This window comes from Harpia harpyja, chromosome 20 (assembly GCF_026419915.1).
Source record: "Harpia harpyja isolate bHarHar1 chromosome 20, bHarHar1 primary haplotype, whole genome shotgun sequence".
Classification (NCBI taxonomy): Eukaryota; Metazoa; Chordata; class Aves; order Accipitriformes; family Accipitridae; genus Harpia; species Harpia harpyja.
Genome location: NC_068959.1, coordinates 13,149,204 through 13,176,578, shown reverse-complemented (window position 1 = coordinate 13,176,578; position 27,375 = coordinate 13,149,204). Strand labels below are relative to the sequence as shown.

At 39.3% G+C, this 27,375-nt stretch overlaps 1 protein-coding gene across 3 annotated transcripts; it reads left to right on the top strand.

Moving 5' to 3' along the window:
- The first annotated feature begins 9,644 nt into the window (after positions 1 to 9,644).
- IL12B (interleukin 12B) lies at positions 9,645 to 22,382 on the top strand. Of its 3 annotated transcripts, XM_052772124.1 has the most exons (8): positions 9,645 to 9,903; positions 12,325 to 12,406; positions 14,252 to 14,533; positions 15,691 to 15,808; positions 16,834 to 17,027; positions 17,813 to 17,958; positions 19,225 to 19,346; positions 20,727 to 22,382. In XM_052772124.1, exons 2-8 carry the CDS (start codon positions 12,325 to 12,327, stop codon positions 20,728 to 20,730), a joined length of 948 nt encoding a protein of 315 aa, XP_052628084.1. In that variant the 5' UTR covers positions 9,645 to 9,903; the 3' UTR covers positions 20,731 to 22,382. The 3 variants fall into 3 exon arrangements, 2 of the variants coding, with proteins under 2 accessions (XP_052628084.1, XP_052628083.1); XR_008232745.1 differs by lacking the exon at positions 20,727 to 22,382 and having other exon boundaries at positions 17,813 to 19,150; positions 19,225 to 19,276; XM_052772123.1 differs by lacking the exon at positions 20,727 to 22,382 and having other exon boundaries at positions 19,225 to 19,799.
- The last annotated feature ends 4,993 nt before the right edge of the window (positions 22,383 to 27,375 follow it).

The following is a 27,375-nucleotide window of genomic DNA, read 5'->3' as shown; positions in this document are numbered from 1 at the left end:
TAATACAAAATTACAGCACAATGCAGTACTACAGAAAGTGTGGTTTTGTACTCAAAGAAGTGACACTGTAAAAATAACTTTTTGGGCTTCCATTTTTTTCTTTTACAAAGACATGCATTGAGAAATTATTGAAATATTTGTATGCTCCCTATTAGAGTTCAGGTCTACTCTGAACACCTTTTTAATGGACAAAGTTAAGGAGTGTGAATTCTATTGCACACTTCCAACTTAAACTCATGTGTTGCTGGTCTCCCTAGTGGTTTGCTGCGTGATTAACTATATGAAATTAACTACACAGAGAGAACAGAATATATTAGTTTTCTGTCCTTGAAATTCCATGATATATGACTCAAGTGGATATTGAAAACCTGGGTTTCATATTTCTTCAAATTTTCCAGTGGAATTTCAAATGTCTGTTGAGAATTTTAGACTACTGTGGTGACCTTACTCTTTAAAAAACTCATTTATAAGCATCTTAAAACAGGCTGTGGGCCAGTTTGCAAACCTCTGTTGCATAGACTATATTAAAAAAGCCTAGCACTTGCATTCATTCCCTAAATAAGCCAGAGGATAGACCCAGGTCTCCTGGCCCACTCTTTGAGAAGGCATGCAGCACACTTCAGGTCTGATCATGACCCATTTAAAAACAGTGGAAGTTTTTCCTATTGAGTCCAGTGGTTCCAGGTTGTTTCAGCCAAAGCCTGTGCACATGGGGCAACCTTTCTGCAGGCACCTTGGTCAGATTCAGAGAAGTCTGAAAGAAGTTTTCCTGTGTAAGCATTGTAGCTTTAGTACCCAAGAGGTTTTTTTGTTAATACTGGTGCAAAAGCTGTTTTCACTGGCGTCTGCACTGAAACACCCATTATATTAGAGGGACGATTAAGCCTGTACTCTTTTCTCTTTAAACATGGAACATTCCTTTTTCTACTGTACAAACTCTATAAATTCTCATTAATCCAAATTTGTCTTCTATCAGGAATAGAAAATAAAAGCCAAAAAAAGGCTTTTCTTTCAGCTTTCTTTTAAGAGCGTGCTGCAAAGTTCCAGAAACCACTCACAGATTAGTTTACCTTTTGCAGTTTATTAACATAAAAGCTATGTAAAGTTTTGAATTATGTAGTTTTAATTAGTCCTATACTAGTACCAAGCAACCTTATTATTTCTCTAATTACGGTAATAACAACTCTCACAGTTTTACAGGGACTCATCTTTTCTTAACATGACAGTTAATTTTAAGGCCTAGATTTACATGGTAACACATGAGATTGAATTCTCAGCTTACATTTTTTACTAAATCAGCTTCTAGCTATTGTGGTTGCAAAGAACAGCTCATGAGTGTAACTTGGCTCTACCCTAATCCTAAATACAATGCCAGCAGAAGACAGAAAATATTGTTTAAAAATAACTTCTTGGAGTAGATAGTATCTGGGGACTATGGAAGACTAGCAGGACTGTAGCCCCTCCTGGGCACATTTATTCCAAATGTTATCTATCTGGTACATAACAGCAGGGAGGATTTGTCAGACCACAGTCCCCCTCTTTTCCTCATTCTACTGTGGTTGCTAGAAACCATCACATGTCAAAGCTCCTGAATTTTTAGCACTCAGGGTTGTTAACACTGTAGTCCCACTTATTACAACATGACTTTAGCAAAGCTAACGTTCACAGAAGTTACAGAAGCGAATATTGTATCACAAAGCAACCACTGGAGTCATTTCAGAAATTTCCTTTGACTTTCAGAAGTTGAGGGATGCTTCAGTGGTTCATTTGTGAAACATCTTTCCTTTCCAAATAGGCCTTGTATGACCTCATTCATTAACAGTCATAGGAAGTGTTAAAGCTCTTATTACATAATTTAAAACATCTTTTCACCACCTCCAGGAACCTGGAACTTTCTGACAGATAAAAAATGATGCAACAAGATGCCTAGACCATGACTGGGCACTGGATCTTTCTGTGAGCTCCTGGTATCCCTTATAAGATGGGGTCCCATTCTCAGTTTGAGTCTCTAGGCTTTAGCATAAAATGAATATATACACATTAATAATTACATAGCAAAATAGGAAGTTGTCATGACTTCCCTTTTCTTCCAGGTATATCCCTGAGTACTTTAATTTATGTCCATCTTTCCCTTCAAAATAGCAATAAAGGCAGATAAGAGAAGTATTTTTCATAATGATTACACTTTGTACTGACATACATGCACCAAGAGTACAACTGAAATTCTGTCAGTACAGTATTTCATACACAGATGTCAGCTTGCTCTGCTGGGACCCTGAACTTGATCAGAAGTTGCATGGCAGTAGCACAGTCCCAAGCCTGCACGACGTGCTCTCTTAAGAAAGGTTCAGATCTGCTTGTGGTATACCATGTAAACGTAGACTTAGTCAGCGGAACTACTAGCAAGAATAACTCCTCTGTTCTGCTCTACTTTGCTCTCATTAATGCCCTGATAACAGGCTAGTACCTGAGCAATGTGCATGTGTACAGCACAGATTGTTTGTTTTCCCCTGAGGAGGAAGTGTGTGCAGATTAGAAGGGCAAAAAGGAGGGTTTGTTTCTTCTTTATAGACACAATGCAGGCTGGGGGGGGGGGGGGGGGAAGCGCATTTAGAGCAGAAGGCAATGATGTTTTCTGACTTCCTGGAACATGTCATTCAGAAGTCTTGGGCCATTTCTGCAGAAAGACCTATTTTCCTCCCTTCTTCTTCCCTAAAGAACCATTACCTTTATGTCCAGATTTCTTACTATTAAAAAAGGTGAGAATTTTTAACTACTATCATCCTCTTAACACTCCAGGTGTTGTTTTAGATTTCCTGAGTCCAGCTCTGGTGCAGCTGGAAAAGAATGGCCATGAGGGTCCCAGATAAAGCTGGAAACTTATGTGAGTTTTTGCAATATACTACCAAAACGCTAGAGTGGTTCAAAATGTCTTTCAGTGCCTTTAACAATTTTCCCTTTCCCCCCAAAATGGAAGGAAATGAACAGCACTTTTTTTCCCCAGCTCTTCCCTTTACCAAAGCTGCAGATCACTTAGGATGGGCTATGCTAGCCAGTGCAAAAACATCAGTCCTTCATCTATGGTTCATGAGCAGCCTGTTCTTTGTAAGGCCCTTTGATATTGCATGTGGCCATAGGGATTTAACAAGCTCATACTGCGTTAAAGGAGAACAATGTCTCATGTTGCCAACAGCTTATTATTTGTTTCACCTCTGAGACATCAAAGGCACCTCTAAGACTGAAAATCCAAGTGCCAAAATGAATTCTTACAGTTGCTGAAACAGAATAATTAAAAAAAGTAAACTGTCCTTCAAATACTGTGTTATCAAGTGGTGAGTGGTTAAAAATAGAATATTCCACATAATTCCACAAAAATTGCTACATAATGATGCCTGAAATATAAAAGATCTGCAAAAGATGTTGTTATAACACCTCTTTCTCTGAGGCATGCTTAACCTTTGCAGTTCTTTTGTACTCTGCTTCTATTTTCATAGAATCATAGACTCCTAGAAGGTTTGGGTTGGAAGGGACCTTAGAGATCATGTAGTTCCAACCCCCCTGCCACAGGCAGGGACACCTTCCACTAGAGCAGGTTGCTCAAAGCCCCATCCAACCTGGCCTGCAACACTGCCAGGGATGGGGCAGCCACAGCTTCCCTGGACAACCTGTTCCAGTGCCTCACCACCCTCACAGTAAAGAACTTCTTCCTTACATCTAATCTAAATCTACACTCTTTCAGTTTAAAACCATTACTCCTCATCCTGTCACTACACTCCCTGATAGAGAGTCACTCCCCATCTTTCCTGCAGGCCCCCTTCAGGTACTGGAAGGCTGCTATAAGGTCTCCCCGGAGCCTTCTCTTCTCCAGGCTGAACAACCTCAACTCTCTCAGCCTGTCCTCATAGGAGAAGTGCTCCAGCCCCCTGATCATCTTTGTGGCCCTCCTCTGGACTCACTCCAACAGGTCCATGTCTTTCTTATGTTGGGGGCCCTAAAGCTGAACACGGTACTATTTTGCTTAAAGTCACTCACTGAACACTTTGTCTTAAGTGTGTGCATTAAAAGCATGTCACTTGCTGTACAAAACTGACATGTATCACAAAGTTCATCCCCACCTATCAACAAGTATCTTTTGTAATGATATCTAATCAAATAGATGTATTTCATATGAGAAAATCAATTAACGTCTGAGAAAAGTATTTGATTAACTTTAGAAGATTAATACAATTCTAAAACCTGAGAGTAATTTCTCAGTAACTTCTTCTCTAACTGAATGTTAGTGTAGATGTTTTTTCTACTCTTCAATGTCATGCTATAGTTCTCCACTTTATCTTTCTCCTGCATTGGTCTTTCTTCAACTGTGGCCAAGGAATAACTGAAGAGCAGTATGAGAGCATCAAAGCATTTTCCAGACCATACAATAGATGCTCTCTAGTAATTGTCCACATTGAAATAATTTTCCTACATTACCTGATCCTAACACCAACTGCAAGTCTTATGTAAAGAAAATACAGACTTTTAGTACTGAAAATACAGACTTTTCCAGGGTTGTTCTTATGGCTTAAAGTACTGTGATGGGCTACATTGGTTGCTGCCTCCTTTGTCACCTTCAAGTTTATGTAGAAAGGCTACTGTTGATCCCTGTAGACTTGTTGATCCCAGTCCAATAGTGTGATTTTGGGTTTTAAAAGACTATCTGACCCCATCACACATCCATTGCTAACAATCACTGGCTCTAAAAACTGTGACCAATCTATCTACGTACCTACGTACCTTTCCCTGTCATGTCTTAAATCAACTGAAATTCCTATTAGTGTAATATAAATCACAAGTAAGTCATCAGGTTCTCTGCACAAATACTCAGCTACAGAATTTGTTGCCCAAGGATTTTATCCTTGCCTATTACTAACTTATTGTGAATACCTGAAAAAATGCTATATGCAATTTTAGAATTGCAAAGAAATCAAGTGTCCGGTCTCTTTTGTATAGAAGTTGCCTGACAAACAAGAAAATGCTTCTTGAATTTAAGTCATTAAGTTACTACTGGGTTTTTCCCTTTACTTTCAGTTTGATATGTTATTTCCCCCACCCCCAGCACTATATCCTGGCCTAAGTAATGGTGACAGTGGATTTCAAATAGTTGCTACATCACACTCAAGAAATGAGTGAACTTCACGTAAAGTGAACAACTTGCATCTAGATCCTACAGTTGAGTGTAGCATATCAGATTTATCAAATGTAAACAACAGATTTATGATGGAAACAGCAGACTGATGTAATAGGAAGCATTGCATTGCACTGCATTGCATTGCACTTAAAAAAAGCAATGAACCATCTTCATATGCACGCTCTGGGGGAGGAACTTCTGTCCTTCTTGCGTTAAAGAGGACTGGTATCTCTATAGTTCTGCAATGAATCTTTCAGAGATACCAGTTTCTTTTGTATCTCTGCCCCGTATTTTCTGAGTGACTATGAAGATTTGCAAAAGCATATCATAGACTTAGGTACCCAAATCCCATTGACTCTCTGGAGTCATTTACTGTAGAAAATGTGATTTGGTTCTTAAAAGTATTTTGAAATGTCATAGCTCTTTTTGCTTTTTCTTATCCTTATGCAGGATAGTACTATCTCCTTCCTCGCATTCTTTTTTTACTTCTAATATTGTCTCTAAATACAGGCTCTGTGTATAATGGAGTCTATGTAAAGACACCCAATGTGTTGTGAGTTACAAATTGACTGGGCAGATCTGGATTTACTGGGGGAGAAGGGATTATGACTAAGAGATTAAACCCCCTTCTTTCCACTTCTCTTATTTAGCACCAGCTAGTGCTCTGTGTCTACATGTATTTTATATCCACATTCAACCCTACCCTGAACAACAGTTAGCTGTAATCTGAAAGTTGAGTAGCTACATTAGCTACTGGCCAATTGATTAGGTTAGGCCACAGTAATACTATTGTGCAATTTCTACTCTGGAGGTAGTGAATGGTCTACCAGATGGAGCACAAATGAGGTAAATAATGACTTACTGTCCTCTCCATCTAAGGAGAGATACCCAAAGTCCCCATCTTGGATGGCTGCTCTAGTTGTATCATGATGCAAATGAATCACTGTTGTATAAAGCTTAGATTTTTTGATTTTTAGTAGAAGTGGGCTGTATTTTTCCCCTCTATTGTTTTGCATTTCTCTCAAGGTTTGATCTTGGTTCAGTAATTCCACGTAGTAGCTTGCGACTGGAATTTTTTAGGAAAGTTCATTGATATGCTAATATTACGTAGTATTTCCTGATGAAATTCACTGTTTAGTGAATTATATATAAAGAACAGAGTTCCCTTCTCACTGCTACTACATTAATAATAACAATAATAAAATTTGATCTTTGGCATTAATCTCCAAATCGACATCCATGCAAAACTAGACAGATGCTGAAGGAAATTCCATATAGAGGAATCATACTGATTATACAGTTAATATAAATCTTCCTTTTACTAATGTTATGCAGGTTTTTTCCTGGATTGTGGTGATATAACTGTGTCATTCCACAAAGCAAAAATCATCTGTCCTTCAAAAGAAAGGAAAACCATTTTGAAAAGGGCCATTTCTTCCAAAAAGGAGTGTTTCCATTGCATTAGAGGAAAGCAAAACATGGACATAGAGTTTCCACCATTCTCTTTCAGTGTCATAGGGGAAGTAGGATAAAATGATGGGAGAGAAGCTGCTCTCCTCCAAATTTCCCCTTAAGAATATATGAGCTCATAATGGAAAACCAGACTGTCATCAAAGGATATTTTCATAATCTCTATGTTTTAATATTTAAAAATTCCTCTGATGGATCATAGCAAACTATCCCATCATGGAAGTTCCACACAGATGTGTCTGTGCTCCATAACTGGTATCTAGGGTTCTTGACATAAAGCTTGGGTACTGTATTACTCCATTTGTCCTGTAACAACAACTGAGCTAAGGCAATTACGTAGGCTTTACGCATGTGTGTGCAAGCATACACTCTGAAAATGTACATTTATTTATATTAATCATTAACTATTCATGTTCCAGAACTGAGCAGGCATTTAAAGATTACCATGAGGTTGGGCAGATGTTTAAGCTATGCATTAGTGACATCAAAATCAAAAAAGAAAAGCCATAATACACGGCTGACATAAGCAAATAGGCAAGCTAAGATGGGTTGAGAAAGAAGTAGGCAACATGTATGTAAAGTTACTTGTGCCCTTATTTATCTGCTCAGTGACTGAATGCAGCTCTCAAGTTTTCCTGGTCATTGCTGGCTTGCTGTTAAACTTGTGCATTATCACAGAAGTGAATTTTGGAAATTGGAAATTGTCTTAAATGGGAACAAACTGTTGCCTAACCTTGATTCAGCCTGGGCTCTTTCTCATTTGTGAAAGGAGAGCTGCCCTAAGTGCTTCCCAGAGGCTGCAATTAGAACAGGCTGAGACTACGGGGGGAAAGGGGTGACACTGTTCACTGAGGCTTCCTTCCTGCCCTTGTTACAAGGTTTCCCCTGGGAGGAGAAGCAGATGAATGGGAATATGGTGCACAGCCCAGCCTCCTTCTGACATGCATTTCAAAGGTAGTCAGGAACCAGGATCAGGAGGAGACAATTTTGTCACCTGGAACAGGTTGAATACCTTTCACTTGCCTGTGCCCCAGCTGCTTCTGCCACATCTTTCTCAACATGCTTTCTCAGACTGCCATTTTCTCTTTCCGAACCGTGGAACAACAACAGCAGAAGCGTCAGTGTCTGCATGGCCCACCTTTGGCAAAATGGCCTGGATAACTACAGCTTTTAAGATAGGAGTGGGAATATAAACAGTGTATGTGAATGGAGGACCCAAAACTGCCTGAGAAGACATTTGTCCCAAATGATCATGTGAGAGAGGAAGACAAGCATCAGTCAGATGCAAAGATGGTACATGTGCTTGTAACCCACACGTCCCCTTGATGTGTGTGTGTAAGACCATGTGTATATGTGTGGGACATATTTTTGTATATTTTGGGGATAAGTGGAGGGTGGAGATGTATAGATATTAACATTTTGGAAGTGTCTAGTACTCTGGCTTATCTGTTATATTATTGATATGGATCTCACATGAATAGTTCACTGGTTGCTAGTCAATTCTGTGTCATGAATAAATCAATAAACCACTTTGATCCAGACTCATTATACAGTATGTGAAGGGAGCAGTTTTTCTCTGTGACAGAGCCGCCATTTCAAACCTGCTTCAGAAAGCTGCCCTCAGAGCCTGCAGCCCTCTCACTCTGCTCTTGCCCAGCCCTAGCTGTGAGCTCTAGCAAAGGGAAGTCTGGGGCTGACATTTGAGCAACAGGTTGGGTACACTGGACTCAGCAGGGAAGTTGTCAGGCCCACCGGAGATTGCAATGCTCTAGTTTTGTGTTTTGTCAGATGGAAAGGAGTTAAAGCTCAGCTGCCAAAGGTGTATGTGATCCTACTCAAGCCATGTTTCTTTGAAGAGGATGGCTAGGGAAAGAAAAGGATTCCACTGGCAATACTGTACATTTGTGTAAAGCTTTCAGCACGATTAATCCAGAATCCTGAAACTACCCTCTTTCAAATTAGAGCATGCCACCCTCTCTGCTGTTTGCCTCTCAGATGTGTGACAATAAACAGGAACCCCATGCACTGGGAACTGCTGGGGTTCACAATGTTTATCTCACTGTTAATTTAAGTTGTTCCTCCTTTTGTTTTATGTTCTTGCTATATTTGGAGGCACCAAATATGCAACATATTGCAGATGCTTGTGTTGTTTCATCTGTGTGAAGGACTTCTGAATGACCATTGACTATAGCAGAAGGGACAGGCACCATCTTTTCATTGCTGGATTACTACATTATAGCTTTGATCTCTGGGTTGTGGGAATACTCCTGTCACTAGAAAGCACACAAGATAGAGTTGTGTCTCTTTATGAATTCCTAAAGCATGTCAGGTTGAATTTCAAACCATTTTTTTTGCTTTTATAAGGAATGTGTTTCTTCTTGCTTATAACTTTTCAGTCATCTTATTCAGGTTTGGAACAGGGCTAGAAGAACAACTCAGTTTTGGTTTGCCTGACAAATAAAGGGAATTCTTTGCTATTATTTCACAAATAATAAAAAAATCAATAGAAATTTTTTCCTCGTTTTCAAAGTATATGTTATGTATGGCACTTTTCTCATGCTTGAGTACATGTCTATAAATCACTTCATAAAGAAAAAACAATAGGTTATATTTAACAACTGCAACATAAAATTATGTGACAATCTCAGGTTTTTATCTCTAAGCCAGAAATAATTGTTTATTTTTTGGTTGACCTAGGTCTCAATTTTTAGAATAAATACAATTCTAAAACAGCAATTAAAAATTAATTTTCCATTAGCTTTAATTCTGATTGATGTGATAGCTGAGATTTTTTTTCATATAATTATCTCTTTTGTGCTTACCAGGTAGAAATAGATTTAGTTTATTTAACTTTCTCTTTCTGTCTTCATAATGTATTTCCCATCAGACAGTTTTGGAAGTTTATTTAGTTTGTATTTACTCTTCCTCAGATGATGAACAGGCAGTATGAGAGAGACAGAAAATCAGGCAGGAAAAGAAATGCCTCTGGTATACCATAAAGGTCATTGTAACAATCTCATAATCTCATTTCCTCTTTAAAGTTTACCTGGGAGTCCCAAACTTTTTTTTTTTTTCGCCTTAGCTCTGTCACTATGTAAAAAAGGAACTCAAGCCACGTGTTGCAATTCTGTGGTATTGCGGTGAAATGGAGCATCCCTTTCCTTTCAGAGTTTAGAAGTATTTATAAGGGAGCCAGCATTTTGCTTCCTTCAGATCACAAAACCAACCTGCCTGGCAACTTCAGCTAACAGGCATCACGGAAAAAGGTGAGAATTCCTTTCTTCTCTAACACTGGGGCAACACAAGTCTGGTACCAGCTGCTTCAGATGAAACTAATGAAAACTTAAAATTATTTATTTAAAAGTGTATTTAAATAGTTGTTGTGACATTTTTCTTAGGACAGTTATTTATATGCTTCTGTGCCTGAAATTAAGCATGATGTATATATTTATATAGCTCATAGAATTGTTCTAACTAACAGGACAGCTAATGTTATAAGGTAATAATCTTTTTTATCTTACCAGTATTCATGTTGCTGGTGCGTTTGCATCAACAAATATGTATTTATGGTCAGACCATCCTCTGTTTTAAAAAACATGCAACACCATTGACTTGGCCCTGCCTTGAGCTGGGACTGGTCCAGATGACATACAGAGGTCCTTTCTGACATAAATTATTCTGTGATTCTCAGTAAAGGAATCTGTGCTGATTTACAGCAGATCACAGGGAACATATGATGTTGGTACACTCTCCTCATCTATGAAGTGCTGGGGCAACTGCACAGATTAGTGCTGTTCAGAAACTGAGTTTATTTCTGATTAATTTTTCAATAAAATTTTGAGATTGGGGGAAGGGGTGTTCTCCCTCCCTCTCAAAAACTGAATAATTTTCCACAAAAATTTTAAACTTTTTTCATCAAAAACCTGAATCATGAAGCTGCTCCCTAAAACCAGGAGAAGGTTTCCTGTTTCCAAGGTTTCAATTTTGATGAAAGGTTGATATGGAAAAGGCGGCACATTTTACATCCTTTCCCTCCAAGTTTTAGTTGATATTTCAGATACTGGTTTTATGAAGCATAGTGATGAATGCCATGTTACAATGAAATTAGTGTCTTTGAGAAAGTTGCAAAATGTATTTTTCTTTCACAAATTACAGATAATCCTGCCTGCAGTAGAAAATCATCAGGAGCTAAGCATGTTTGCCTTTTAATGAAGCAATATACTGCTGATAGGCTGCTTGATAGTATCTGGCTTTTCACTGAGGCTCGTGCCTCTCTCTGAGTACAGATGCAATGTGAGCTGGTTCCTGTCCTAGATACTCTCTCTAGATACTACATTTGTAGCTTCTGGTCCCATTAATAGCTGTGCTGTGCAGTGTACAAAAGCAGATGGCACACTTTCTTGGCATTGGTCCAGAGACAGCTGACTTCTGATCAAGATTAAGGACTGCTAATAATAGCAGGATCTGCCAGTGAGTAACAGATTTGGTGCACCTAGAAATATACATATACTCTTCCTCCATAAACCAAAAAGAAAATGTTTTGTAACACATGAGAAGAAATCAGGAGGACTACTCTCCTTTCACTGAAAAAGACTGGTTTGGGAGGGAAAAAAATCCAAACCACTTAATTTTGTGTTTTTCATGTGCATGCAGACTCCCACTGTGGTCAGAATAGACTTTGAAAGATATATTCACCAATCTCTTTTTCTAAGTCATGCTCCTATTCATTTGGCTTCATCTCCAGTTCAAAAAGGTCTGAAAGTGTAGCTAAATAACTGTTGTTGAAGTTTTTTATGCACCTGGTAGTTACTACAATATTTGGCAAATATGTTTTGTGTTTCATGAAGAGCTCTAGCTGTATTTTGAATTCAGGACAAATATACATTTATATATTGTATATACAGCTATCTCAAGTGAGATATATGGATATGTCTCAAATGAATGCAGCAACAATGATATACATACCCAGCCATTTCTGCAAATATAGCTGTGGCACTGAAACCAGTAGCAATTTTGCCTGAAATTGCTTACAAAATTAATTAGACTATGCAACCTCAGGTGCATAGAACTAGTAACAGTTAGGCAAGTGTCAGTATTGATGCTAGCTCTACACTGCATTATTGACACTGCTGTCACTTGTTCTCACATAGATGGTGAAGACTACAGTCCAGCAAAACACTTCAGCAGGTCCTTAATTTTATTTGCAGTCCTTTGGTTTAATAGGACTACTGAGATGCTTAAACCAAGGAATATACTTATAAGCTTTGTATGACTGGAATTTAATGTCCATTGATCCTTTAGTCCAATGCCTTTTTCATGCAGCTGGCCTCACTTGCATCAGCAGGGCTTTTCTTGCATGAGAAATATTTGACTGAGGAACCTGGGAATGCTTCTTGGCTCCTGACCATATAAGGACTATGCACACAACAATTTCCTCTAAGTTCCGTAATTTCTTCTCTAAACTGGTTTGCGGTGTGAATAACAAGCAGATCAAAATCTTGGCTTAAGCTCCAGTACAAACCTGATATTAAATTTTTGTGTAGTCTAAGAGTTCTTAGAATGAGAGAATGTTTCTTAGTTCACTGGAACTGACTCTGTCGTCTTACTATCCTGTCCAGCATTGAGCTCGATTTCAGTACAACTCAGCAATCCTCAATGAAGTTTAGTAATTTATTTTTTCCCTACAGATGTCTCACCTACTATTTGCCTTACTTTCATTATTTTCCTTTGCTGCCCTTCTGGAAGCACAGTGGAAACTGAGGGAAAATGGTAAGCAGTCTTCACTTACTGAGACCTACAGCTGACTGTAGGACACGAGGCTATCTCAGTGTCCACAAGCACAGAATTTTTTAACTACAGTATTTTAGGCCAAGGTTCTTCCTATTTGTTTGTGAATAACTAGCCAACTAATTGGTATTAATGGAAGAAATATTTAGAAGTCCTAAAATGTCGTACAACAGCCATTCTGAATATTAGCATTAGAAACTGTCTTTATTTCCTATTCCCTGTTCTCTTGTTTCAAAAGTGTCGGTCATGCAGTCTGGAAGCAGAAACAGTATCTTGTGACTTAGGTAACAGCCCACAAACAAACAAGTGAAGAATTAGTTGTCAAAAAGAATAATTTACAGTAAAACCTAAAACATAGAAATAGTTTGTCAAACTTTTCTGGTAAATAACTTAAATGTAAATACATTTGTAAAAACACAGGGTCAGTAATAAACAAACAAATCTTTTGAATAACTTACCAGAAAATTGGGCTAAATTCAGATAATCAAATTTGCTTCTCTTATTCACCTAGTGTAGCTCCATAATCCAGGCTGTCTTCAATGTGATTATCCAAAAAGAAGGACCCTAATCAACATGAGAAAAGCATTCACAATCTGATTGTGTTCGTCCTTAAAACTGCAAATATGTTTTCCAGTACTGAGAATAATCTTTGTGTTTGAAGTCTGTAAGATTTACCTTGCCTGTGCTTCAAATATCAATAAGCAGTTTGGTAAGCTTCCAAGCTTCCTAGAGTTGCATGTTTTCTGCCATTTTAGATTCAGTGTTTGACATGTATTTCTTAGTGTTTCTTCTTTGTGGTAAAGTCTTAATGCTCTCATTCTGGTAGTGAAATGCTCTGGTGAAAATGTTTTAAGAGCTACCTGGAACTCTGATTTCCTGAGCTGAGTGCTTGCTGTGGTGTTGACACACTAAGAAACAAATTTTTGCCACTTCTTGCATGTAGAAGAGTCTCTGAGGGCACTGAACATGGTCGGGGAGCCTGTGATGGCAGTAGTATACATGAGCAATGACAGTTAAATTTGAGAACTGTTGCCACACAGAAGTGTAGGTGAAGTACTTCAGTCAATCACAGCAACAGAGACAAGAGAAGATAATATTTCTTTAATGGAATTGTTTCAAGTTATTTTGTTATGTGGTGTGTCTTCTAATTTGGAAAGACCAGCAGGGCACTTCAGAGTTACAAGATGGTGTTTAGAAGTCCACATCTCCCTGTTGCAGTCCATTTAGCTCTGCTGTAGCTCAGCGATTGCCCATCTCTTAGTAGTTGCTCCACTGGGACCAGGGTGGAAAATAGCATCAGCTACAGGCAAATACAAACCACTTACCCAGAGCTTCCCTCCTTCCCATTGCTCACTCACAGACCTTTGACGCTGAAGAGGGCAAAGCATTATAGCTTTGCACCATAGCAAAGCACCAAAGTACACAGTGGTTTTACATGCCATTCTGTGAGCAAAGGCCACAGGCCACATGTGGGAGGAATACCTGGGCTCAGTGTGTCCTGGCATCCTCACCTTTAAAACAAAGGTACCTGCCTACTTCCCACAGTTATGAACTGCTGTGAGATTTTCTGGGAACATGGGAAAAAAACCACTTCTTCCATTAAAATGTCATCCCTATTGATCAGCAGGTTCTAGATACACTGTAAATTTCTAAGTCAATCCTCTTCTTGTAGTAAAGATTTCCAAGTGATGGTGAGGCCTTGGGCAAGAAAGCCAGAGATTTGTTAGCAGTTTTCCTGGAGAGCAGAGCTGAAAAAAAGGGCTCAGTTCAATCTTCACACTGTTAAGTATGAGTAGCTGCTAACATGTCTCTCTCTGCAATGTCCAGTGTACGTCATAGAATCAGAGTGGAATGATGAGACACCAGCTAAAAGAGTGGAGCTCACCTGTAACACATCTGATGAAGCACTGCCAGTTTACTGGAAAAAGGGCAGCGAACTGCAAGGAACTGGAAAGACTCTGATTGCCGAAGTGAAAGAGTTCCCAGATGCTGGCAACTATACCTGTCTGACTGCTAATACCCATGAAATCATCAGCTATGATTTCTTCCTCATAACTAAAATAGACTCTAATGGGCAAATGATAAGGTCAATTCTGAAAAGCTTTAAAGGTACGGTCATAAGATGATGTGATGCATCTTGCTCAGCTTTGTGCATTGGAGCTTTGTGAGGACCAGAGGGAGCTCTCTGGAGAAATGCATGAGAAATACCCACTTTAAAATGGGTCCTCTTCAAATGCTTTACTGACTGTGAAAGGCAAAGGATTACTTTTGTGGGTCTGTATACGGTGCAGCTGATGAGCTGCATAGGAATTGGTTGCCATGGGATTAATTTAGACCTATAGGATGGAGTGATGGTAAGAATGATTAGATACAGGATAACAGCAGTACCACACCATAGCTTTTCTAGTGGGGGAGCAATTGACTTGCTTTGCCTCCATCTCAGAGACCCAGCCCTCAGGAGAGGGTTTGCAAAACCAGGGCTACATGATTTGACAGAACCAGGGACTGATGTAGATTTTAAGTGCTGTCATTTGGGCTTCTCCATTCACGATTAACCCACTGGGACAAGCCTGCGATGTTTTGCATTTTCTGCATGAACCTCACTCATCTATGTCTCATATTGCAGTCTCTCACTGTAGTGCCAGGAACTTGTGAATTTCCAAGGCTTTTTCCCTGGCTCCTGGACCCACATATCAGATACAGTAGGCTGGTCCGCCAGTCAGCTACATCCAGGGTACAATATAGAGTTGTTGACAGTCTGCAGTGCTGGGCAGCAGAAATGAAACGCGCACTTATAGTGAGGCCTCATTCACTTCTCACACTGGAAACATTCCCCATCAAGCGCCCCAGTGTGTGAAGACGTGAGATTATCCACTGTGTGCACTCTCATGCATGGGGTAACACATACAGAGGTTTGCCAACTGAATAGCTGCAGTGTGTCTTTGTGAAAGGAACAATGGATTTGTATATATAAATCTCTTACTGACAGCTATCTGCAACAGCTTGCATACGCTCTAGCTCCTGTCAATAGTCACATAGATGTGGTTAATGTGGTGCCATGTAAACCAGCCTTCAGCCGCTAACTGTGGTTATATGGCTTTTTAACTGCAGGTGGCTGCCCAATGGGCAGTATGAGACTGTCTCTGTCTATGTACCCACCACCTGCCAAAAATGATGGGAGTCTATTGAATTATTATTTTCTCTCTGCTTTGACCATTTTGGCAAAAAGAGTAAATAAATCATGTTTTCTTTCTTTTTCCATCTAGAACCAAACAGGACATTTTTAAAATGCGAGGCAAAGAACTACTCTGGAATTTTCATGTGTTCATGGATGACAGAAAATGAGAGTCCAAATGTGAAGTTCACAATCAGAAGTCTAAAAGGGTAAAAGCTTGTACTTTCCTTAACAACCTCATAGTAAGGCTGGAACAGCCCTTTGTGTTACTCTGTGTAGGAGATCTGGATTTTAGGCTACTGAGGACACGTAGACGGCGAGGAATCCCACTTCCAGAGTCAGAACATCTGCAAAATGTTTGAGCCATCACTGGGACTAACTTAACTAATAAGGGCATGGATGTTGCTCAGAAATTAATAAAGACTTGAAAATGGAACAACCCCCACTGGACTGTTACAGCTGCTACAGTACAGCCACAGAAAAACTTAAGCAATAGCAAAAACAGTTCATGCAGGGGAGAGGAAGTTGAGCCAAAAGCAGAAACAATCATAGCACTGAGTCCCTTCACAGCAGATCCAGTGGAATTAAGGGAGTGGGAGGCTGCACCCACTGCAAAAGCCACATGTCCACTGACCAGTCTCTGTTGAGGAACACTGCAAAAACCTGCGAGGGAAATATGTGAGGGGAACCTTGTGGGGATTTCCTACCTCCCACTACTCTTGGGGGTTTCTCCAAAACATGGAGTGCTTGAGCAAAGGTCACTTCAGTTTGTAAAAGAAGAAAAAACTGCAAAGTGTTTTATTTTGCTGAATGCAAAAATAGAACCAGATTCAGGTAGTACTTTATAGATGGCTTTTGTTATTTATTTCCCAATGAATACATTTTAACCTGCCCTCATTTCTTCCAGCAAGGTTTTGGAAAGGGCTAAGGAACAAAGTAAGATACTAGAGCTTTTCATGGGACAGCGGTAATAAGAAATGAGATTATATCCTGTGTTAGGTTTAAACACTAATTTCTTCTGCTAAGGCAGGAAGGCTTTTGTGATTTTACATTAATATGTAATACTGAAAATGTGAGATCTCCCACTGTACTGTTTCTGTAGCTGTTGAAGCACAGCCATAAAATGATACAGGCAACATCAAAACATTGCCTTACCAACTACATGTTATCATTGTGGCAACAAATTCTCAGAACAAACTAGCATTTCCAGTACTTTTCTCTGTTCTGTATTCAGGTCTCAAGGAGATGTAACCTGCAGCAGTCCTATAGCTCACACTGATAAATCAGTGACTGAATACACAGCCCAGTGCCAGAAAGAAAACTACTGCCCATTTGCTGAAGAGCACCAGCCAATTGAGATGTTCCTGGAGGTCATTGACGAGGTGGAATATGAGAACTACACTAGCAGCTTCTTCATCAGAGATATCAGTGAGTAGACGAGGAATCATGATTAATTCTTAGCTTTATTCTTGCCGTTGATAGTGGAACTAACAATGGTAGCTGATCAAACCAAGCTTGGGAATCCCTGCCCTTTTCTACTGTAAATCCGTATCAAGCCCCCAGTTACAGGAACAGGGGAAAACAAATCATAGCAGCAGTCTGGAAGAGGATGAGGAAGTGCAGAAGCAACATCTCCCTAGCTTGTGACCTCCAACCCTCTCACCCCCACATCTCCCAGAAGTTTCTGTAGCCTTCTCTATTAGATGGACATGTTTTAGAAGGGGTATGTGGGAGAAGTCAAGAGAATAACCCAGCAGGCTCTTTGAGAACTGCAGATTTACTCCCATATGGTTAACACTATGTATGCTTCCCTCCTGGCCCATTCTTACAGATGGGCATGCAGCGCAGGTTAATAGAAACCAACAGGAGATCAGAGGACCAGTTGTGACCATGATGCCACAGGGCACAGGAAAATTAAGCAGCATCCTAAAGAAACAGATGTTTTGCTAAACGCCCTAACTGTCAGCAGAGGTTGAAGATATTCCTCTGTGTCCAACAGAGCCCTCTGCAACCCTTCAGGCAAAAAAAGACTCTGTCAGTGTGCTTAATTTTCCATAAGGAGCATACAAGGCAGTTCTTACACATCATGCCTACTCCTCTCTGAATCTCATGGAGGCTCCCAAAACTGATTCCTATAAAACTATCAACAGTAGTACACCAACACCTGATATGCTGCTAATGTGAATTAATTCCTTCTATATTTTCTCTTGCAGTAAAACCCGACCCACCCCAATGTCAGTATGCGGCCACAAATGGAACAGTAACCTGGACATATCCCAGAACATGGAGCACACCAAAGTCCTACTTCCCTTTGACTTTCAGGGTCAAAGTTGAAAGTGCAAAGACACACAAAAGCCAGGTAGAGATACAACATTTGAAACACATTTTTCTTGCTTGAACAGACAGTATAAATAATATAAGCTTCATATGCAAGAATCATGGACTAAAACAAAAACTAAAAAAAGGGTGCTGAGACCCAAATGTGGCAAGGTTCTGTCTTGGCAGAAAAAGACCTCCTTCCCAGTTCTATGAGCAGTAAGATCCAAACAACACACTGTGGGGTGGATGCAACCCTGATGTAACTGGGGAGATAAAATCGTGCCCAGCATTGCATAGCTGTGCTAGCGTGAGAAAAGTATTTACTAATTCATTAGTAGGCTGTGTGGGTCCTAATGTGGGAAAATCCCAATTTCCAAATCAAGAAGTCTAGGATCTGTTGCACTGATTTCCTTGTACGTTGTTTGTACCTGGGTAGCTCAGACTTTCTTTATAGGTGAATTGGCAAATAAGGAATCAATGATTCATTTGGTAGCTTTTCTGTGGAGACTGGATGAACACTACAGCCTTTGCCACTCACTTTCCAATTATTAGTTAATTGTTAACTAAACATTGCTACTCTGTATTAGCTTTAAATCACAAAATGATTCTGCTTCCTTTGCTAATGCTCATGGATACACTGAAGAGTACACGACAGCAGTATGGTGGTTTGCCTAGGTTGGCAAAGAAATCAACAGCAGAACTGGAAAGAAATATACAAGCCAGTTGACCACAGTGCAGGTCCTTAACTGCAGTGCTCCTCTTCCAGCAATCAGAAAAGTAAACAAATGTAATGATCATTCTAGTTTGTCAACTGATTAAACCAAAGACACTAGACGACTTTTTCTATGTGAAAAAAATAAGCAAGCCTGTACCAGCAGATGGGGCCATTCCCTTAGTGCTGACTCCTTGATTTTAGTAGCGACTCTACAGAGCGCTTCTTGTATCAGCCACAAGTCCTCAGTGGAAATTTCACCGAGACTGAAAAGCAGCAACTTCTGTCTTTTAGGGTTCCCACTCTGGGAGAAGAAGCAAAAAGAGAAAAACCCAGACAAACAAACAAACCCTTTGTTTCAACGACTGTTTCAGTTTGGGGTTTGGGTAACTTTACAACACTAACTTCAGTGGAAAGTGGGCTTTTTAGTTTGTTTCTACTGAGGCTCAAGTTCTCACAAGTCGTCATGACTTTGGTATCTGAGGGTGAAGATTGCTGCCTTTGAAACAATAGCCTACCAGTAGGTTAAGTTACATGTGCTTGTTGCAATCTATCTGGCACTTCATTTTATGTTCTGCTTGACCCTATTTGTAGGTCTATGATGCTGATGAGCAGTCTATTCAGATTCCAACAACTGGGCCAAAAGACAAGATCTCTGTGCAGGCCAGGGATCGCTATTACAATTCATCCTGGAGTGAGTGGTCTTCACTTTGCAGGTAAGGCTTAAGGAACCTTCTACTGGAGGAGCAGGGATGATTCCTTACCTAGGAGAGTAAGGAGTCTACGAACTTCTTCTGCTTCTTAAATACTCATTTATTTCACATTTCCTCATAACCATTTTTGTCTCCTGAACATTTTTTCATGAAATAAGAGAATAAACATGTAAATATATTGGGCTGTCTAAATGATGATTCTCTTTAAAAAAAAAAAAAAAAAGAGATGAAACAATTAGATGCCATTTAAATCAGAGAGGAAACAATCATAGAATCATAGAATCATAGAATCATTTAGGTTGGAAAAGACCTTCAAGATCATCGAGTCCAACCATCATCCATGCCCACTAAACCATGTTATGGAGTACCCCATCTACGCGCTTTTTGAATACCTCCAGGGATGGTGACTCAACCACTTCCCTGGGCAGCCTATTCCAATGTCTGACAACCCTCTCAGTAAAGAAGTTTTTCCCTAATATCCAAAATGGATGTAGGTTCATGGACATGGGTAGCATTCTACCTAACTAGGCGATTATAAAATATTCTTTAAGAAATATATGAGCATTTGGCTGTTGCTAGTGTAACCCATGCTGATTTTTATCCTTTCTGTTCATTGATAATTTGAGTCAATGTTGGGCGTCCAAATTCAGCAGACATTCCATATACAGCCAAGTTTTACCAGTGAAATGAGAAAGGGAGTGAGAGAGAGAGAGGAGATATTTGCTATTAGAAAGAAAATCTATTAGCAGCTTCTGCTAGTCCTAGGAATGGCTGTTTTCTTATTCTGTGAATTGATTAGCATACTCTGACAGCTCTAAACTACTCTCAGCCTAGTTTTCCAGTTTGGAACATATTTTAAACACAGAAATAGCCTCCTTCAGAGCAACACCAAAAAGAATTATGCAGATTTTTTAATCTTCTTTCTCTCTTCTGTTTTGTAATTTTGGGGTGGGTTTTTTTTCAATTAGATGTAGATGCAAATCTCTCTGACCTCCAAGTTTCCTGATTCACACTGTTGAAAAGTTGTAAACTTGTAGCCCTGTTGAAACACTTGAAATAAGATCACACTGTTCCTGGGATCCAGACTTCATTGGTACAGGGGCATTTATAGATACCAATGGGAAATGAAGGAAATTTTCAAAAGGGCTGTAGCTGGACAGGTGCCTAACCCTTATCAGATGAAGCTGAATCCCTAATCCCCATCAGACATGGGAACTTCTGAGCCTTGCATTACGTGGTCCTGAGTCCTTTAGAGAAATTGAGTGGTGGCATTTCACTAGATGGCTTAGACCAGCAAAGGTTTATTAAGAAATGGATTAAAAATCTAGGTCTGAGGAAAATAAAGATAATACTTATGTAAATTTCCTTTCTCTTATTTTACAGATAACCAGTAAGAGCTTCTAGGAGAATGGCACAATGCTCCTAAAGAAAGCAAAGAATGAATTAGCACAAGAACATAAGCATAATTAGAAGAAAAATCTGCATTTGAGATTATTAAGAAGCCATACCATAACTTTTTTGTAATAGATTAATATGGTCCTGATTTTGGCAGCTCTTTTAAATTCCCCAGATTTGAGTTACACTTTTAGCATACATCATGTTATATTAACATGTATAGTATTTTGATACATTGCTGTCAGCTATTATTGTAGGTTCCGCATATTATTCTATTGCATTTATTTATTTATTTATTTATTTATTTATTTATTATTTACTTGATATGACTTGCAATGCCAGATGATGGCAGTTGCTATTCAAACTGTTTCATGTGTTAATTTATTTAGAAAGTAACTTACTGGAAGAACTGGTTTAGTATTCCATTATTTAATGGTTTAATTATTTGATTATTTAATTATTTATTTTTATTTATTTTGTTGAAATGTATCAGCATAGAAAGCCTTGGCTGCATGAGGCAGCTATGTATCATGTATCAGGGCCATCCTCATCCTCCAATCTGATGGCAGACATTTTAGTAAAAGAAGGAATTGCAAGTTCAGAGTCCTAGAAATGTTAGCTGCCGCATTTTGTCAGCTGTCTGTGCTTGCATCATGTTGATGCCCAACTGCTGAACACTGGAAATGGTTGTTGCATGAGAGATCAACCACTCTCAAAGCCCTATGCTTGCAGCTGAACCCAAGCTGCAGTGGAAGCAATGGGAGTGCTAGTGTCTAGGCAGCTTTGAGGTGCTGTGGTTGAAAGAGTCCTGTTGCCACCTCTCATGAACGTGAAGGGAAATGGGAGCCAGAAGCGGAATATAACATGTCCTAAACAAAACTCCCTTTCTTTCATGCTTGTGATCATTAGATGCTCTTTATTCAGTACCCATGTGTACCCAGTGCATCTCTCGCAGTGGAGTTTTCTGGCAATAAAATTAATTCAGACCTGCTGTGCCACAGGCAAAACCACACTGCACAAGCAGTCAGGAATCTCAACTGAAACCAAGGCAGCTTAAATTATTTAAAAGTTTAACTGCAGTGTATCTGATATTTCAGCAAGCAATTGCTAACTGGTTTTATATGTGGATGTTAAGCATCTAATTAAAGTTAGAGCTTTAGAATACAGATTTTTATAGTTCATTTTGAAAGTATTTCCCTACTACTGCAACATATGCTAGGTGTCTTCACAGAACCTTAGGAAAAAAACCTCAAATTCTGGTTCTGAACTGCTTACAGTGTAAGTAAGTCCCCAGGCATGGAAAGAAGCAAAGCATGTGTTGAAGCCTATACATTTTTGTCAAACCACCTAAGTCCTGACTTTCAAGAGGGCAAAATACATTAAAATATCTTTGAGGATTTAGGCCTTAATCCCTGATACAGAATCACTGAAATTAAAGAAAGACTTCCATTGTGACCATGCTTCGTTTTTTTCCAGTCTTAGCAATGGGTGGTAATTTAAGATATTTAAACATTGAAATGTGGGAAGTATCTGATATTTCAGAAAACTGTTGATAATCTAGCTACAAGTGCTGTTAGTATTTATTAACATTAAGTGTACGCATCTTATTTCTGCTATAAATGCAATTTACTGTGCTTGTTTTACAAAGGAGCTAATAATAAATATGTCTGAAAACAAGAAAATTTTGTTTACTTGTGATCTTTTAAGAAATATGGTTAATATCACTCTTCACTTCCTACCAGAATATTATACACTACTTCCGAGGCAATGTTTGTAGGGAGAAGTAATATTCCTGATCAATGCTGCCAAATTCATGGCCTGTAAAACTGTACAGGACAACACAGACAAGTGAGGTCTGTTAGTCAGCAGTCTCTTCTAAATCCTCTTCTGCAGGCTAAGAAGTGATTGTTTCTTTTGCAGTCTAAGAGTACATTGAAGTTCACTGGCCTTTGTGGTCAGGAGGTTTGCAACTGAAACCAGGCTGACATATATCTTGAGGTCTTTGAGGTTTCTCTCTAATACTATTGGTATAGTGTTCAGAATTAGTAGGACCTTCCTGTTCTTCAGATATCTGGGTTGAAACCCTGGCACCATTGAAACCAAACATTGAAACCTCTCATTAACTTGATTCAGCCTAGTTTTCATTCTGAGGCTAAATTTACAAGTATTCTGAAAAAGACTATATTGATCTATTACCTTTAGAGGAATATGCCTTTCTCTGGCATGATCCCATAAGGTAAGTGAAACCTCCCTACAGGAAACTTTTCTGGCATAGATCATGAGGTAATGAGGAGCTGGTAGTAAGGAAAGTTATTGTCTAAGATTCTTCAGAAAAATAACAAAGCACAGCTTGAAACTGTCTCTTTTTCTTTAGAAATCAAGTTAATTGTAAGATGGCTGCTCTCTAAGACATAAAGTTGGTTTCAGTCCTTGATTATCCATTTCCTGGGCCTTATGTGGATCCAAGTGCCTCTGAATATCTGCTCTAGAAATTGTCAGACAGTCTCCCATCTCTGAGAAACTCTGTAGATTGTATAAAAAGGTGATAATATCACAGCACAAATATTCATTATGGTGGCTCCATATGTTGGAGATAATTTCCTAACATACTCCATCCAGTCAAGAAAATAATAGTTGATGTATCAGCTAATCATTGTACTTCTCTCTTAATTCCTCTCCTTGTTGCACTGCAAATAATCTGGAAACCTTGTTATAAATGTCACAATGCATGGACTCAATGCACAATGTACAATGTACAATGTACAAAACAATGTACAAAACTGCCCCCCCCCCAAACCTTTAGATTGCAAAATGAAAGCTTCTGAAATAACACAATGATAGAACTAAGTTTACTCCTGAGGCCCCTATGAATGAGAGTCATTAATCATATAGGGACATAACAGATCTTCTACTGGATGGACCCCTGTCTTACTCGGTGACCCACCGTTCTCTGGGCAGTGGCAGCTCCTCCAGCTTTCTATTCATACTCATCATTCAACATGTGGCTTTAGGTTTTGCCTACCACACCTCCCTGAATCTGCACTGAACAGAGACTGACTAATTCCCTCCAGGGCTTTTTGTGGGTGCTCCTCATCTTAAAGAATGCTTTACAAATAGTTGGTGTACTTAATGAGGCACTAATAGGTTGCAGTCCTCTAAGTGCTTCAGCCATTAGAGCTGGGTAAGCAGGCACCTGATAACAGCAAAAGGAAAAAAAAAGGCTTATGTCTAATTAGAAGTTCTGTGAGAGAACACATATTAGATTTCAGGTCCAAATGCTTCATATCCACCCCTCCTTCCATGTTGACCTTCATCTTTTCCCAATTCTTCATAAGTTGTAGCTTCTCTTTTATAAAAGTTATAATACTTTTAATAGAGGCAAAACCAATACGTCTCCCCTAACCTTGTTCAGAGACATGAAAAAAACTAAGAAACCTTTCCTCAAATATTTCAGTTGAACTGACTTCAGTGTGACAGAAATTCAAAGTGCTAAACATCTGGAAATTGCATCTTAAAATATAAAATAGAAGGCAATTTTAAATAAGTCCTATTCAATGCTCACTGCCCAATTCATTCAATATTAAGCTGTTAATGCCTGTTTTGCATATATCTGTAAAGAATCAAGTCATTCAGAAATGTCAATGGTATGACACTAAGTAACTCAAAGGATTCACAATCTAGTTGCACAACAGTAGGTCTTGCAGCCTTGTAATTTATCTTACAGAGATTAGAAGACACAAAGAAAAAGAATAAATATCAGCTCCAGCCTTTGCAGAGAGTCATGGTGTTGGGTTTTTTTTTTTACTTTCTAAAATAACATATGAAACCTTCAGCTGGGATCTGTCCCAGCTTGATACCTACAATTTTAAAGAAAGGCTCCTTTGATCTTTCTTAAGGTGTGGAAAACGGGAAACTCACCTTCCTTCAGGCAAATACCCAAGTGTTTTGGCACAGTTGGATGCCTTAAGAAATACCTCATTTAGTTCTAAAATCTTCCATTGAGCAAGACTTTAAAAGTCTGATACATTAATTGCAGGGGTGGACAACCCTAACCACCCACACAGAATAAAATTGAAGGAGCCTGTGTACTGGGTTGTGTATAAACATGCACTGGAATCACTAAGAGGTCTGAATTCCCACTCATGACCATATCAATATCTATCTTGGCTTGTACATTCTTCCCAGATATACATGGTGTGCGAGAATATGTTTTTCAGCTATTCCATGTGCCATTTTTTCAGCACTGTTGATGTCCTCAATGTGAGGTACTCCATCATATGAATGGGAACAAGCTACTGCCCATCAATGCTTTCTGGAATGCAGCCACATAACATCCTCCCATGCAGAATAAAGCAGGCACTTAACTAATGATGTGCTGCAGCAGCATATTTGGCATAACATTTGTGCTCCATTTGGGGCTCCAAAAATAAAAGCAATATATCAATAATTGTGACAAACGTTCTCACTCTCAGAAAAATATGCATTAATATTTTCTCAGATGTAACAGGCCCATTAAAGTGAATAAACATTTGTTCACCAAGTAATTGCTTTTTCTTCTTCAAAATAACAACTGGGAGAGGTAAGCAGTTGGGGAAAGACAACACACAATGATAAAAGTCGGAAACTATCAGAGGCCCACAGTTAACATACATGTATTCAAACAGTACCTCCCAGCTCAATGGAAACCAGTACAAGTTTACTGATGAGGCCAAAATTTCACTCATAATTTTTCAATCCAAACAGAGTATTTACCATAAATTTCAGAATTAGTTTTAGCTATGGTAAAGAGGCCTTACTTATCCAACTCTGGGAAGCAGCTATTATTAAACAGATCTCAACACTTGTTTTCCAACAAACAACATTTTTTTCAAGTAGCTAAAATCAATCCAATGTGCTCCTCTATTGTCCATATCTGCTTTGTCAAGTCTAGAAATGTTAACTCATAAGGACAAATATAATATGCTACAAAGTCCCATAGGAACTGACTGCCAGCAACAGTTGTCGTTCACCTATGAGAACCACAGAATCAGTTCAGGTTGGGATGGACCACATCACCTGGTTCCCCACATCCCCGTCCCACCACCAGATCATGGCCAGTTTAGAACAGATCCATTTTTTAGTATCTCCAATAATTGCTCTGGGCAACTTGTTCCAATGCTTGACTACTCTCATTGTGAAATTTGTTTTCCTCACATCTAATTGGAATTTCTCTTGCTGCAATTTGCACTATTCTCTCTCTTCCTTTTGCTGTACACCTCTGAGAAGAGTCTGGCTCTTGTCTTCTCTGTAGGCCCCTACAAAGTAGCTGAAGACAACAGTGAGACTTTGCCTTCTTTCTTCAAACTGAACAAACCACTTCTCTCAATCTTTCCTAGTATGACATGTGCCTCATCCCTCTAAACATCTTGGTGGTCCTTCGCTGGATTTGATCCAGTATTTCAGTGTCTGTCTTGTGCTGGGGAGCCCAGAACCGTACACAGAACTCCATATGCAGCCTCATAAGAGCTAAACAGGGGGAAACGATGGTTTTGACTTGATAATTACATTCTTACTAATACAGCCCAGTATGCAGAACTGGACTTGTTCACTATAGGGGCAAACTATTGACTCATGTTCAGCTTGTCCACCGAGAGAACCACTCTACTCTCCTCTCAATCTGCCACTGAATGTTCCTGAAGACAGCACTCTGACCTAAACAAACCTGTGGCCTACCTGAGGATGACAGGTCTCAGGTTGTCAGACCAGCTCCGTATGAACACTACCAGGGCAAACAACAAGCCTCTGCAAGTCTTGACAGAAAGGCACCTCTGATGAACCATTTTTTCAGTCAATGAGTGACTATTTCCTCCAGTTGACTAATGTGAATTCTGCCCATTCTTAAAGCTAGGCATATAGATGCAGAGGTACTTCAATATCCTTTTAAATTGCAAAAAATGCTTTGTGGCATTGCTTTTTACCGAATTTCATTTTGAGATTCTGCATATGAGTGTTACCTCACAGCAGAAAGTGAAACAGATTCTTGCTTTCTGCGTATGGCATTTTTCTTCTCAAAGCTTCAAGACAGCTTTGATATTTCAAAATACAAAGATCTCCAGAACTTCGGCTGACCCCTGCTATGCCTCGCTTGTAGTAAGTGGCCATTTGCACACCCTACAAGATGTCACAGTTTCTCATCAGAACTGTATCCCTCCTACCTGAGTGGTCTGGGCAAGCCCTAAAAAGCTTAAGGTCCACTGCTCAGAAAATGAATCTTCATTTGATTCAAAAGCCCTAATCAAAACACCTAAACATTATCAGAAAGAAAACATTCACACCATGGCTTTCCTGCTATGGGGCATAGAATAAGCATCAGGAATCCTTTCAATAGCAAGTTGATTTTCAAATGCTAAGAAAAATCGGATACAAAATCTGCCTCCCTCATTAGCCCCCTCCAACCTCCAAAAGTCCTGTCTTCCTTTCTACACTAGTCGTCAGAAAATCTTCCTACATCAACCCAGAAGACTGCAAACAGATGTTTATATTCTTTATATTCTTCTGCTAGAGGGATGGGATGGATACTGAGGTTGCATCAGACAGTACACTTTGTAGCACCGTATTAGGCAAGAGAGTGTAACTAAAGTGGCAGATTTCCTCATAC